General features: G+C 30.6%; 2 protein-coding genes across 3 annotated transcripts; both read right to left on the bottom strand.

The window, feature by feature from the left end:
- Positions 1–2,761: 2,761 nt before the first annotated feature.
- On the bottom strand, positions 2,762–7,089 carry LOC111298994 (nucleic acid/nucleotide binding protein). Of its 2 annotated transcripts, XM_022893821.2 has the most exons (8): positions 6,944–7,089; positions 6,745–6,854; positions 5,828–5,964; positions 5,450–5,735; positions 5,267–5,328; positions 5,052–5,133; positions 4,135–4,234; positions 2,762–3,268 (listed from the first exon to the last, which is right to left on the bottom strand). In XM_022893821.2, exons 2-8 carry the CDS (start codon positions 6,830–6,832, stop codon positions 3,262–3,264), a joined length of 762 nt encoding a protein of 253 aa, XP_022749556.2. In that variant the 5' UTR covers positions 6,833–6,854; positions 6,944–7,089; the 3' UTR covers positions 2,762–3,261. The 2 variants fall into 2 exon arrangements, with proteins under 2 accessions (XP_022749556.2, XP_089614521.1); XM_089758395.1 differs by lacking the exon at positions 2,762–3,268 and having other exon boundaries at positions 3,849–4,234.
- A 2,688-nt stretch (positions 7,090–9,777) lies between these two features.
- Positions 9,778–12,363, bottom strand: LOC111301982 (G-type lectin S-receptor-like serine/threonine-protein kinase LECRK3). Its single transcript, XM_022897937.2, has one exon. It carries the CDS (start codon positions 12,343–12,345, stop codon positions 9,946–9,948), a length of 2,400 nt encoding a protein of 799 aa, XP_022753672.2. The 5' UTR covers positions 12,346–12,363; the 3' UTR covers positions 9,778–9,945.
- Between the last annotated feature and the right edge of the window lie 769 nt (positions 12,364–13,132).

Here is a 13,132-nt window from a genome sequence, read left to right as displayed (position 1 = left end):
GTCATCTTAATTGGGTGCGTACAAATACACAAACATTAAACAAAAACCATTACAAATGCTTAAATGGTATGTTAGGGAATTTCACAAAATTTTGTGGTACATTTATTTATTTATTTATTTTGTCAGAGATAAAAAATAGTAATTGATTTCAAACTGAAAGTGTAAATTCATGGTTTCATATTTTTTTGAAAATTTAGCCAAAAATAATATGGCATAAAACTGAATTAAGTGAAAAACTAAAAAAAAAAAAAAACACCGATATGTTATTTCATATTGAAATCTCTTAGTCAAAAAAAAAAACTTCAATAAAAAAATGCATTTAGACTTTACTCCAATAGTAAACGTATGCATTTATTAATTGAAATAATTGAGTTAGATTCCATCAAAAAGAAAAGAAAAAAAAAAAAAAGGACTGAGTCGGACATTTACATTTAAAAAAACAAACAATTGAAAAAAAAATACATTATACAATAAATAAATATTAGTAAAATAAAGAAAATCTACGAAATGAATTCAACTACAAAATTTAATGTTATATTTTTTCAATTGTTTTTTTTTAAAAAAAAACAATACGATATGGATCTCATAATCACATGATCAACTATCACTATTAATTCAATAATTAGCGTATATCTAATCCCAAGTTGTCTTTTGCTACTAATAATTATACATAAAATCATAGCTGCCTCTGGTCCACACTTGGCCTCAATTTTCGATCTACTTCTCATTATTTTCTTGGCCTGTTTTTAAAAGATACAAATAATTTAAAAGAGGGTACAAAGCAAGAAAAATAAGAAAGAAAGAGACAGCTCGACTTCTTATTGATTATTTCTTAGTTGTCAATCTTGGTTTGTAATTAAAAGATAATACCAAGAATAAAAAGCAAGAGGAAAGCTAGGATCAGGATCAATGAAGGGAAAAAAAAGAGAGAGAGAAGGAGTACAGCTTTGCTTTTGATTTTTCTTCCCCAAAAACTTTATTGACAAGGTGTTGTGAATGCAAAATCCAAAAAAAAGAAAAAACACTATTTAAATCAGTCATTGAATTGGGTTTTTCTTACAATGAGCAATTTAAAAAAAAAAAAAAAAAACAAATTTTGACAACTGACAGGCCAGCTGCCCATATATGCTTTGTTCCTTTCTTCTAGGACGAAGGATATCGCGGACCCTATTGCTATCTTTAATTCTTGGAGTAAAAAGGCATACAAAACATGCAAGATCTCGCTACTGAAATACAATAAAAATGTTGGGATTTATGCCTCTAAAGCCATGTCCGATGTCAATGGTTAAAGTTAGATTTTATGATTTTTTTACATAGAAGTTTAAAGTGATGAGAGATTTTTTTAATTTTGTGGTTAGGACAAATTATAAGTTTTCAAAAAAAATTTATATTAAATTTACATATCATTTATCAAAAGAGATTGTTAAATTAAAATAATTATTAAATTTACAGATTATCTATCAAAATATATTATTATATTAAAATAGTTATGAATTGAAAATTTAAAATTTAAGGATTAAGATTTTAGGTGAAAAAAAAATAATACTCTGTTTATGTAATTCAAAATTATTATGATCTATATATATATATATATATATATATAAATCATGTGCCAATTGAAGCTCTGATTTTTTGTTAAACAATTAGTTTAGTTCAATGATCGGTAGGTATCCCTCGTAACTTCACATCCCCCCAATCTCTGTTGAAACTTTAATCTAATTCCTAAATCAATTGCTTTTCAAACTATATATTTTTTACTGACTTTTACTTTATTAAATTAACCCCTTGCATCTCTATTCTTTACTCTACATTCAAATAGCTATAAAAAAATATTTATTTATTTCACCGACAGAAGAACGATGATATATAATGCAACACGAAATTTTGACTTGTTAAACTGTTGCCATCGATTAAATTTATCGAATATTATTATCAAGAAATTGGACGGCTGTCATGGAATATTGAATTATTATTTATTCCTAGCTAGGAAATCAAAACATAAAGATCGAAATTGATCTTCTATGGACTTTTGCACACTTTGAAAGAATACTTTCAAACAGTAATAAATAATTTTGTGATTGATAACGTGGGTCATTTTATCTGACAGGTGTCAAGCAATTTTCTCAAAATAAAAAACGATTGGATGTCGACCATTGGGGTGATGGTAGTAGGCCATGTTTTGTTCACATTTTCTCAGCAACCAAACATGACTTGTGGGTTCAACTGATTATTTCACTCCCGGTCTAGTTTTCGGATAGAAATGTTAATCAATTTTCGTTTTGGAATCTAGTAGTATAGAACTGACCGAATTCTATCAATTGATTTAACATAGAATAATAAAGCAACTTTGTTTTTTTTATTATTATTATATTTTATAGCAAAATTTTGTACGACTTTCCACGTGGGATATTGTATAATGTTAGGTACAAGCCATTGCAGATGCCGTGTAAGTAAGAAAAAAAGTTGATGTAATATCATAGTGACGGGATAAGCAGATTAATCTGGACTTCAAACTTTTTTCTTTTGCCTAGTCTCAGAGACTAGCCTCCAAACTCAATAAAAGATTGTACCGGAAAGAAATTAAGCTTTGCTGTCCCACGCTGGCTTTAGCTTTGGGAGATAGAGTTTGGGCGAATTACTTCCTTCCCCAGAAGAAAACAAAGGGTGATTATAATTTGTTGATGGCCTATGGGCCCCATATTAATTTATCCCTCTAACTAAAGTGCCCTACTTCAGAGGTGAAGTCCTAATATTTGGACCAATTGACATGAAATTTCTATCCTTGCTTGAAAGTTGTAGATTTAAAATAATTCATACACTCAGTTAACTAAACATAGAGGATACATGTATCAATAACAAGCTAAGACGAAAACTTCACATTCCCAGGAAGAATTCGAAATTAGTATGATTTATTGGCCGGTAGGATGAAGTGTCAATGCTATATTATGGAACTGTCAAACCAACATTATATTTCTAGTTTTTTTTTGTTTTCGCCGCTAAGCGAGAGAAAGGACCAAACTCTAAGTTCCTACATCAATTCTGCTGGCCCAATGAAACAAACTTCAACCACTTTGACCCCTGAAACTTGGATTGTAATAGCCATGATTCTATATATACTCAGCAAGGGGGCTCGGAATGGAACAATTTGTTTTTTCAGCATCTGAATGGACCATTTCTCCAGCGATTTGCAGCAACAAATGATTCTGAATGAGGCTGATAACCTTAATAGAGTGGGATTGCCATAGCTAGTCTCCCACCTATTTACCATCTGCAAGCAAGCCAATTTTCACCAGTTGCAATCAAGGAATTGAGATGTGAAAGTCGTGGAATAGCTTTTAGAATAAGCATCGTTTTTATGTGATGACACCAAAAATAATTTAAGAATGTCAGATTTGCCAGTTATATCACACACAACATTAAGACCCATCATCTTCCTTCGTGCCTTAACAGTGGGCATAGACCATCCAACTGAATTCATACTCGCTACTCCTACCAATCACATTCATCAAACCCATGGAAATAAATCTACAGGCATAATTCATCAACGTGTACACAAATTAAACGTGTTAAGATGTTAGGTTATCTACAAGAAACATCATTTGCGTTTACACCTAAGTGATTTTCAAACTAAACTTAGCAAAGTATCTAAAATCACAATGCACATGATTCAACTCCAAAGAAAACAATTAACATTCACAATAATAAACGTTATTGGTGCAAATCCATTAGCTAACACAAAATTGTTTTGGCTTAGACCAATCAATATCCAAGCTTGAAAGATGAAAAACACTAGTTCCTGTATTTAAACACTAAATGCAAATGCTAACATGATCTCTACCACAAAAAAATTACTAATAAAATAAAAGAGCTCTTTTATCTAGAAGTTATTGTACAACAAAGCTTCCTGAAATGTGCAAGCAATTCAAGATTTGCTTGATCCTCCTAAATTTTTGTGAATCTCTAGTTCCAATAGTCAGTGGGATTGAGCACCTTAAATTGCAAGTTTTAAATATAGTATTTAATTAAACGCCCACTCCTCAAAACCCTTCCATTTATAGAAAATATGTGAGAAATAAAAATTTGCTTAAAAATGGCTTGCATACAGCCTAGTTGTCTCCAGAGAGTGACATTCACCTCCTCCCACGGGTTCCAGAACCTGACCTTGGGCCTGGGTACCGAGAAAACTGCAGCCTCAAGTAGTTAGAATCAGGATCATCTTCATCCATTTTATAACCTGCACAATCCAACAATAAAGTCTACTTACTCAGGAAGTTATGAAAAGTGTTAAAAAAGACTAATATTTGGTCACCCACTATGTGTATGTTTTGGAAAAAAAAAAAGTGTGTTTTAAAAGAAAAATGGAAGTTAAGTGATTAACATGTGGTATCTTTTTTTGTCAAGTAGTAATTTCTTTTAAAGAAAAATGTCTTTGTCTAAAAAAGATCACATGACATATATATCTTTAATTTTAACTTTATTACCGTTACTTTATTTCGATTTTATGTAACTTCAAAACTGAATAGGTGTCATTTAACTCATGACACCAAACTTGGTCAAAAGCATCATATATAGTAAAGATATATGGGTCAGCCAATGGATGATGGGCTCAACTTATGTCATTTCATAGTTCAAAGTTCTATTTTCAATTGCAAATCCCTCCTGGTAGCATTCCTTTTGGGAAAAAATCGAGTATGCATATTTTCTGCCTTTCACAAAGCTCACTTCCTTTTAAAATCATTCATGCATGGCAAAATTTTAAAGAACAGACGCATACACAAACTGAAAAAGAACTAGAAAACCAAGACATAGAAGAAAAATCACATAGCATAAAAAGTATCTTCGGTTTTTTTTTTTCTGATTTGGCGGAAAGGAGATTCAAACTCTGCTCTTTGAGCAGGTGATACATGCGCCTACCACTTGAACCAAATGCTCAATTGCACCAATATCATTCTATAGTGTTCACTATCATTTCCGATTGTTTTTTCCATGTATCATTTTCCAATGATAAGCTACCTTCTATAAATGCCAAAATCAATGGAAGAAGAAATCACCTTGCAAGGCACTCATTGCAGTTGCAGCACAGGCGGGACTTGAAAAATCAACAAAACAAAGGATAATAGGATCTCCACCACGCTGCATCAGCAATCATCAGTTTTTAGCATTCAACAAAACAGTCACGCTTATGACAATTTCACATAAGAAAACAACAAAGGAAGTCATGCTACAGGAGACAAATTAAATATTGGTCAATGCCTAGACCACTTACATGTCGGGATTCTTTGCTCACTAGTCGTACTTCTTTATATCCAACAAAAGGGCGAAAGATATCTAAAGCCTCAATCAAGGAATGTGAAACAACAGTGGGAAGCAAGGTAATCGAGTTAAAATATGGTATCATAAAAGACATATCGACATATTTTATCAAGCATTACATCATTAAATAGGATACGGGCCACTTCTCTCCTTGTGCTGTCAGGAGGAAGTCCCTCAACATATAGAGTATTGGAAGCATCTGGAGGTAAAGGTACAGTATCCCGACCTGGCCTCGACATTGCATCTAGTGGAAGTTGACCACTATAACCGACATTTCGACCATTTGGTGCCAGATCTGGAGCAGATCCCGAACGACCCATCACAGGAAGTTCAGCTATTGAATGAGCAGGCATTGCACCACCAACAGCCCTTCCCAACCCACCAAATTTACTAGCTTCTCCAGAAGTAAAAGAAGAAAGTTGCTTCAAAAGCAATTTAATGAATGCTTTAGAAAACAAAAATGGAGATGCATGGTGGAGGATAAATAAGCATGAATAAAGATTCAAGATGGTACCGCGCTCTGGAGATAACGATCATATGCTGATCCAATTGTTTTTGTATCCTTCACAGACAGATGTCCGCCTCGATCATCATCTCTTGCCAAATAATTATGCGTCTCATGAACCGGATGCAGTTCAGAAGGTAGGGCATCTATGAAGTTGAAAATTGAACATTTATGTGTAACTCTTTCTTAAAGCAAATAATATCTTTCACAAAATATGCAGAAGTGAAACAAGCGTGTTTCTTAAAATCATTACAAACAAAATGTAAAGACAAAAATAAAGTTCCGCAAAGCAGATGGCTAAATGCAAGTCTGAACAAAATTTACAGCTAGCTAAGATGAAAAAAAGGTAATGTTGCAATTAATAACTATGCACAGACAACTTAAATTATTTAAGCAATCCGATATGTACAAACAAACTTGTCCTACAAATGTCAATTTGAAAATGAAAAAAAAAATGTAACAAAACAACAGAAGTGAAGCAGAATACAGCCTTGCAAAGAAGAAAACGGGTTAAGAGCACTCGATACTTTTGGTTTTCAATGGTCATCCATTTCTTATATCACAGCCAATGGATACCTTAAAACTAAGATTCTATATAGAATTATTAACTGATTATTTCAATATTGAGCCTTTAAAATTTCTATTGCATTCATTTTCATTGTCAAAAAAAAAAAAAAAAATCAACTTTCAAGCGTGCTTATCCATAAATGCATATAATTCAACAAATGAAATCGAACATCAAACGAATAGTTTAGTCCAATACAGAGTTTGAACAAAATTCTACCAATCTAATAGAAAATTTTCTACTTTTTCTGAAATAATTTCAAAAGCAGATAAAACTAAAACAGAATTGAACAAAAGTTTGGCAAAATAGACAACGATTATGGCAACAAAAAGGGTTTAAAGCGACAAAGAAAGAAGTGTACCGTAGTCAGTACGTGGTCGTTTAAGCATCCCACCCGAAGACAGCATCGAAGGAGTTGGCTGCCGCCGATTCCAGTAACCATCCGCCATTCACTCTTTTATTAAATCTCCTCTGCAAAAACAATAATAAGTAATTAATTTTTCTAATTTTCCATATAGAAAAGAAAAAAAAGGAATTTAATTGAGAGAGAAAGAAAAGACCTTGGCCGGGAGTTGAGGAAACCCTAGCTCGGGCTATCTACTTCGCTTCCCTTTGTTTTATTTTCGTCCTGATTTTTTGTTTCTAAACACAAAGCACAAATCTGATTTCGCTGAGTTTCTCGTACGAGTCTTGACTCACAAGAGTTACAACTCAAACACTAGCAAATCAACAAGTGTGTTCGAAAGTGTTCGGTGCGGTAGCCTTCATAAACCCTTTGCGATGGACCAATCTTTTCTAGCCACGTCTTATTTTTCAGGTAATGTTTTTTTTTTTTTTCTTTATAAGTGAATATAATCTCTTCTTTATCTTTTATTTACTTTTGTCCGTCTTCTCTTAGACGGTTTATAAATTAAATCATAAAAAATAAAGAATATTTTTTAATATAAAAAATGTCAAAATCTATGAATTAAGAGAGGAAAATTTCTAAATACCGAAATCCAATCTCAATTTTATTTGAATTCATCTTTAAAAAAATGAATTATTTAAATTAAATCTTAAATTTTTTTAATACTTGAATTTTATTTAATTATAAAATAACGTTTGATATCTTTTGTCAAATTACTAAGATAATGTAATCATTGAATTAATTTTATTATCACGGTATCTTATCACTTTTGATTTTTAATTATTTTATTTTATTAATAATTATTAATTTTTAAGAATTAAAGGTTATTATGTTTACTATTATAAAAAATCTGTTTAAAAAGATGAAAATAATTATGTATATTATAATAATTACATAAGTTAATAATAAGTTAACGTTATTTAGAGATAATAATTTGTAAAATATTAGTAATATTTTATTTATTTTATAATAAAATATTATTTAATTATTAAATTAATAAATATATTTATTGTTAAGTAAATTAATTTTTATGATATAAATAATATAAAACATATTTGAATTAGAAATTAAAAAATCTATTAAATTAATAATAAAAAAATAAAAAAATTTATATTATATATAAAATATTAAAAATAAAAAATACATAAATTATTTTTAAATTTATTATAATAAATATTATTTTAAAAATATAAAAGTTTATAATATAATATAATTACAATTTTAGGAGGACGTAAGGCTTTAATTTATATATTATATAAGTAATATTAATTATTATTAATTTTAAATAATATTTTATTTCGATGATAAAATTTTTTTATTTTTTTGAATGAATATTAGATCATTTAATGATTTATCTCTCAAGAATTTAAAATCATCATCACAGAAAATTACACAATATTTATCAAAATAATTATATAATTTTTGTGTATAAATCACTATAATTTTTAAAGTGATCATCTCATACTAAATATAATCTAAAAGCATTCATAAACCAAGTCTATAATATCCTATTTTTGAGAGATTTCATTATTTTAACAAAATTATTCTGTTTATAAATTCATCTCATAATAAAAATATTGAAAAATAAAAGTTAATTAATAATTACTTCTTTGGCTTTAAAACAAAGGATGAGAGTTGACTTAGACACATAATTTTTTTATACATAGATTAAGATAAATTATTTTTTAACTTCTTTTTTATACATAACTTAAAAAAAAAAAAACATTTGAGTAAGTTGCTGTCAAGTGTGCCATAACGCTAAACCTCCATTTGTATTGCACAAAATAACTTTTAAAAAATGATTTTTGAAAAATATTTATATTTTTTTAATTAAAATTTTTTTTTATTATTTGGATAAGTTAATGAAAAATATTTTTAGTTGTTTAGTTTTTTAAAATTTTTTTTAAATAATATTAATATAACTATTAAAATATTAAAAATTATTTATTATTAATATTAAAAATAATTATATTTTAATAATAATATTTAATATTAAAATATTATGTTAATATAAAAAATACTTAAATAAAACTATTTATTATTCTTTATATTATTTATTAATATATTATATTAATAGTATATTATTTATTTATTAATATGATTTCATTTATTAATATATTATAATATTATTTCTTAATGTTATTTATTATATTATATTAATAGTATATTATTTATTAATATAAATATATTATTATAATATTTATTTATAATAATATTTAATAATATATTATTTATTAATATAATATTATTTATATATTATTATATTATTTATTAATGATATATTATTTATTCATATAGTATTATTTATTTATTAATATAATATTATTTATAAATAAAATTATACTAAAAAATATTGATAAATAATTTTACTTGTATACAATATTTTTATGAAAAATATTTTTTTTAATTCGTAAGATAATTTTTAAAAAATAATTTTATTTTTTATTGATCAAGTTATTTTTTATTTACTCATTAATTTTTATCAAATAAATATTTGAAAATATAAAAATTATTTTTCAAAAATCGAGGCTAACAATAAATGCCTACACCCATAACCCAAGAAGTAAATAGTGTAATTGATTTTTTTATCAGTCATAGTAGTATTAGTATTAATTATACAAGCTGGCTCAAATCTTGAAATATTAGCTTTATCTCAATAAAAATAAAAATAAAAAACTTAACAAGAAAATTTTTTCTCAAACTTGACTAATGTCAAGAGAAAATACTGTCATCGAATAATATGTGAATCCAAAATAAATCTTCACTCTCTAAATTCTATTTTAAACGTGAAAACATCCCTTTTTTTTAAACTTTAGTTAACAAAAAATAAAGCAGATATCTATAAATTCACCCATGAACAGCTTTTCTTTTAAGATCTATTAATCAATTCTCCTGAACAAATAGAATTTTGGGTGAACTTGTGAGAAGTTACACTTATATATCTTGATCATAGCACACCATCAAATCAATTTCATATAACCTTCAAAACAAAAATAAAAACAAGTAGGCTGATATATATGGCATCGAGGATGTAAAATCAGAATAACACTGAAGAAATTTTATGATGCAAAAAATTAGTAACAAAAGCTAACAACAAACTAATTATTTAACTTAATAAGCTACTTTCAACACTTACAAGGAAGGGCCAGGCATGGCCTACGGAGAACTAACAAAGGAACTAAGAAGTGGAGGTTCTGGTATGTTTACTGTCCCTTCCAGCATCAATATAACCTTTTTCATTGTTGGTCGAGATGATGGTTCATCTTGAGTGCACCACAGTCCCACCTTAACCATCCTCTCAAGCTTACTCTTTTCCACTTCTTCATTTTGCACCAGCTTCTCCAGTTCATCAGCCTTGAAACAATCATAGACCCAATGTGCAAGAACTGCTTCATTCTCTGGAACATCCGCCTCCACGCTCCTTCGACAACAAATGATCTCAAACAACATTATTCCGAAGCTATATACATCTGCTTTCACTGTTATAGGCAAGTTTTGATGCCACTCAGGTGCAACATATCCCCTTGTTCCTCTGATTCCAGTATATGTCTTCGTTTGGTTGGGCATCAACAGCTTGGCTAATCCAAAATCTGCAATTTTTGCATACCCTTTGTCATCCATTAGGATATTTTCAGGTTTGATGTCACAGTGGATGATCTGAGATTCACACTCTTCGTGCAAGTAGAAAATTCCTCTGGCAATGTTCAATATTATTGCAATTCTTCCCTCCCAATTTATCTTTAAATTGGATCTAAAGAGAAAGTCTGCGAGTGAGCCATTTTTCATGTACTCATACACCAGAAGCCTATTAGTTCCATCATGGCAGTAACCAAGCAATTGAACCAGGTTCTTATGATGAGTTTTCCCAATTGCTTTCATTTCATTCCTGAAATCTCTTTCTCCTTCAGCCACCACTTTTTCTAGTCTCTTGATGGCTACAATTCTCTTGCCATTGGATATCACCCCTCTGAAAACTGTCCCATAAGCTCCTTTACCAATCTCATCAACGAAATTGTTAGTTGCATCTTTGAGCTCGTCAAATGTAAATGATCTCAAAGTAACATCTTCAGCAACTCGATTATTTACAACATTCAAAATTCTCTCGTATTCTCGAACATGAGACCTATATTTAAGAGCACCGACTGCTACTAGAACAAGAAATGTAAGTGTCATGCCCGCCATGGCTATGCTAGTGATTAAGATGTCTAGTCGCAGCTTTCTGTGCTTTCTTTTCCGACCCCCAGCAGGTCCAGCACCAATCTTTAAAAAAGTGATCGCTTGACTACTTAATTCCCTTCTCCCAAATCTTAATGGCAACTTCAGCAATTTGCACAATTGGTTTTCATAAATCGCTGCTTCACAGTAGCAGTCTCTAAAACATTCGTCTCTGCAAGAATTTTTTGCTATTGATGAGAGACTCAAATATGAATCACCTTTCCAGGATAAACCAATCAGTTCATAAAAGTCAAGAGTTTGCTCACTCTTTACCGAACAGGCATCAATACTGTAATTCTTTTGGCATCCCAATTCCTTCTGTCCCTGGTTAATGAAATCAAAACGACTAGGACATTGACATTCAGGATCCCCATTCATCAGAGTGCAGTAGCTATTCACCCCGCACAAGCCTGTAGGATCACATTTGTTATCAGAGGATGACCATTCGATTGACCAATTACCGGATTGGTTGGAACTATGTGAATACAATCGAAATATTCCATCCGCATCAATTGTTGCACGGTATATGGGTTTACCTAAGACAATAGACTTGTCAGGAATAATTTTTATGTTGAATCCAGTGGCATTTAGCAGGTATAGGAGACCATTGCTGTCAAGATTCAGAGTCACACCAGCTCCAGCATTATATGTTCCAGTATTCCAGTAAAAAGTTTCCGTTTCTACTGCTTCTACTGGATATTGCACCAGATTCCCATCTCCTTGCATAATGATTAGAAATTTTCCACTCGCATGATTTGTCTCGGAGACACTGGAAACCAGCTTATTGGGCACCACCAGACGCTGACCAGGTAAAATGGTGTCTGTTGGGGTATCAAAACTCTGCCATAGTATCTCTGAATTTGAACTGAATAGAACAAAGTTACCAGAGTTAAGCATGGAGGCTGAGGATGCTAATTGAGAAGCAATTGCTATATTTATCATTTGGCCTTGCTTTGATTGCACAAGAAGGCTACCTTCAGTGCTTAAAAGCAATGTGACATCCTTGGAGAATGGAGGGCCATCTCGGTTAGCCGTCCATACAACTGTTTTCTGCTGGATTTTTTCAAACCATATGCCTACAGAGAAGCCATTGCCATATGGATAGAAACCAAAGGCAAATTGGCCACTCTCTGATAGCCAATATGAATTGTTATTTGGTGAAAGAGAAGAACCTGGTCCGATGATAGAATTTCTTGGTTGAGCTTTAGCTGTGGTAAGTATAAATCTTAGAAGAAACAAAATCACAAATGCCATTTTTTGGTTGATAAAAACTTTCAGGTCCTTGTTTCTCTCTCTTTGTGATTTGAATGCATAAGGGCGTGAAATGGAAGTTAGAAACATGACCCCAATCTTGCCAATTCAATACGCTAACCCCAGAAATAAGGCAAACGAAACAAGACCTTTAGTTTCAACAAAATACACGCCTTCAAATTAATGGCAGGACTAATACTTTTGACTCTGACTGATCAAATAACTGGGCGTGGGAGTAAAAAACAAACTAAAATGAAGATGAAGAAATTAATTTGTTGGTCACAGTCTCCGTCAATAACATTTTTTACTCCTTTCCTTTTCTTTGTTTTGGATCAAAATGTTTTATGAAAGACCATGTAATTTCTTTCTTCGGACTTAAACAGAGACAAACTAATTTTCTCCAACTTTGACTTTCCTTGGTGTCTTTCAACTTCATTTGAAATATCTATCCATCTATTTTCTTGAATACAGAGAGCCTGAACAGAATGGGATTCGATGAATCTCTACCATTGTTTAAATCTGTCTCAGTCATTGATCAAAATCTGAAGGAAAAGAAAGTCAAAGTTTTTGTGCTCGACATTCACATTGATGACTAAAATCGGACTTTTGTCTATTTGGTCGTCGTACGTGGGGCACTATTAAGGAATTAATACACAGAAATCCCTTTTAAAAAAAAAAAATCCCCTTCCGTTTACGCTGCACAAAGGAGCAATTTAGTTAAGCGTGTAAAATATTTATTCAAGCGTCCATGGAACCATCTTGGCTTAAAAACATAGGTAAATCCGTAAATGAAAGGAAATTTTATTGTATTATTATAGAGGTGGCAATTGCGGGGGGTCAAGTTGGATTTCCTATAACTTTTCTATCTTACCCGCTT

Source organism: Durio zibethinus, chromosome 3 (assembly GCF_047325235.1).
Source record: "Durio zibethinus cultivar Kanyao isolate XHJ-2024 chromosome 3, ASM4732523v1, whole genome shotgun sequence".
Lineage (NCBI taxonomy): Eukaryota > Viridiplantae > Streptophyta > Magnoliopsida > Malvales > Malvaceae > Durio > Durio zibethinus.
This window is presented reverse-complemented; position numbering and strand designations above follow the sequence as displayed.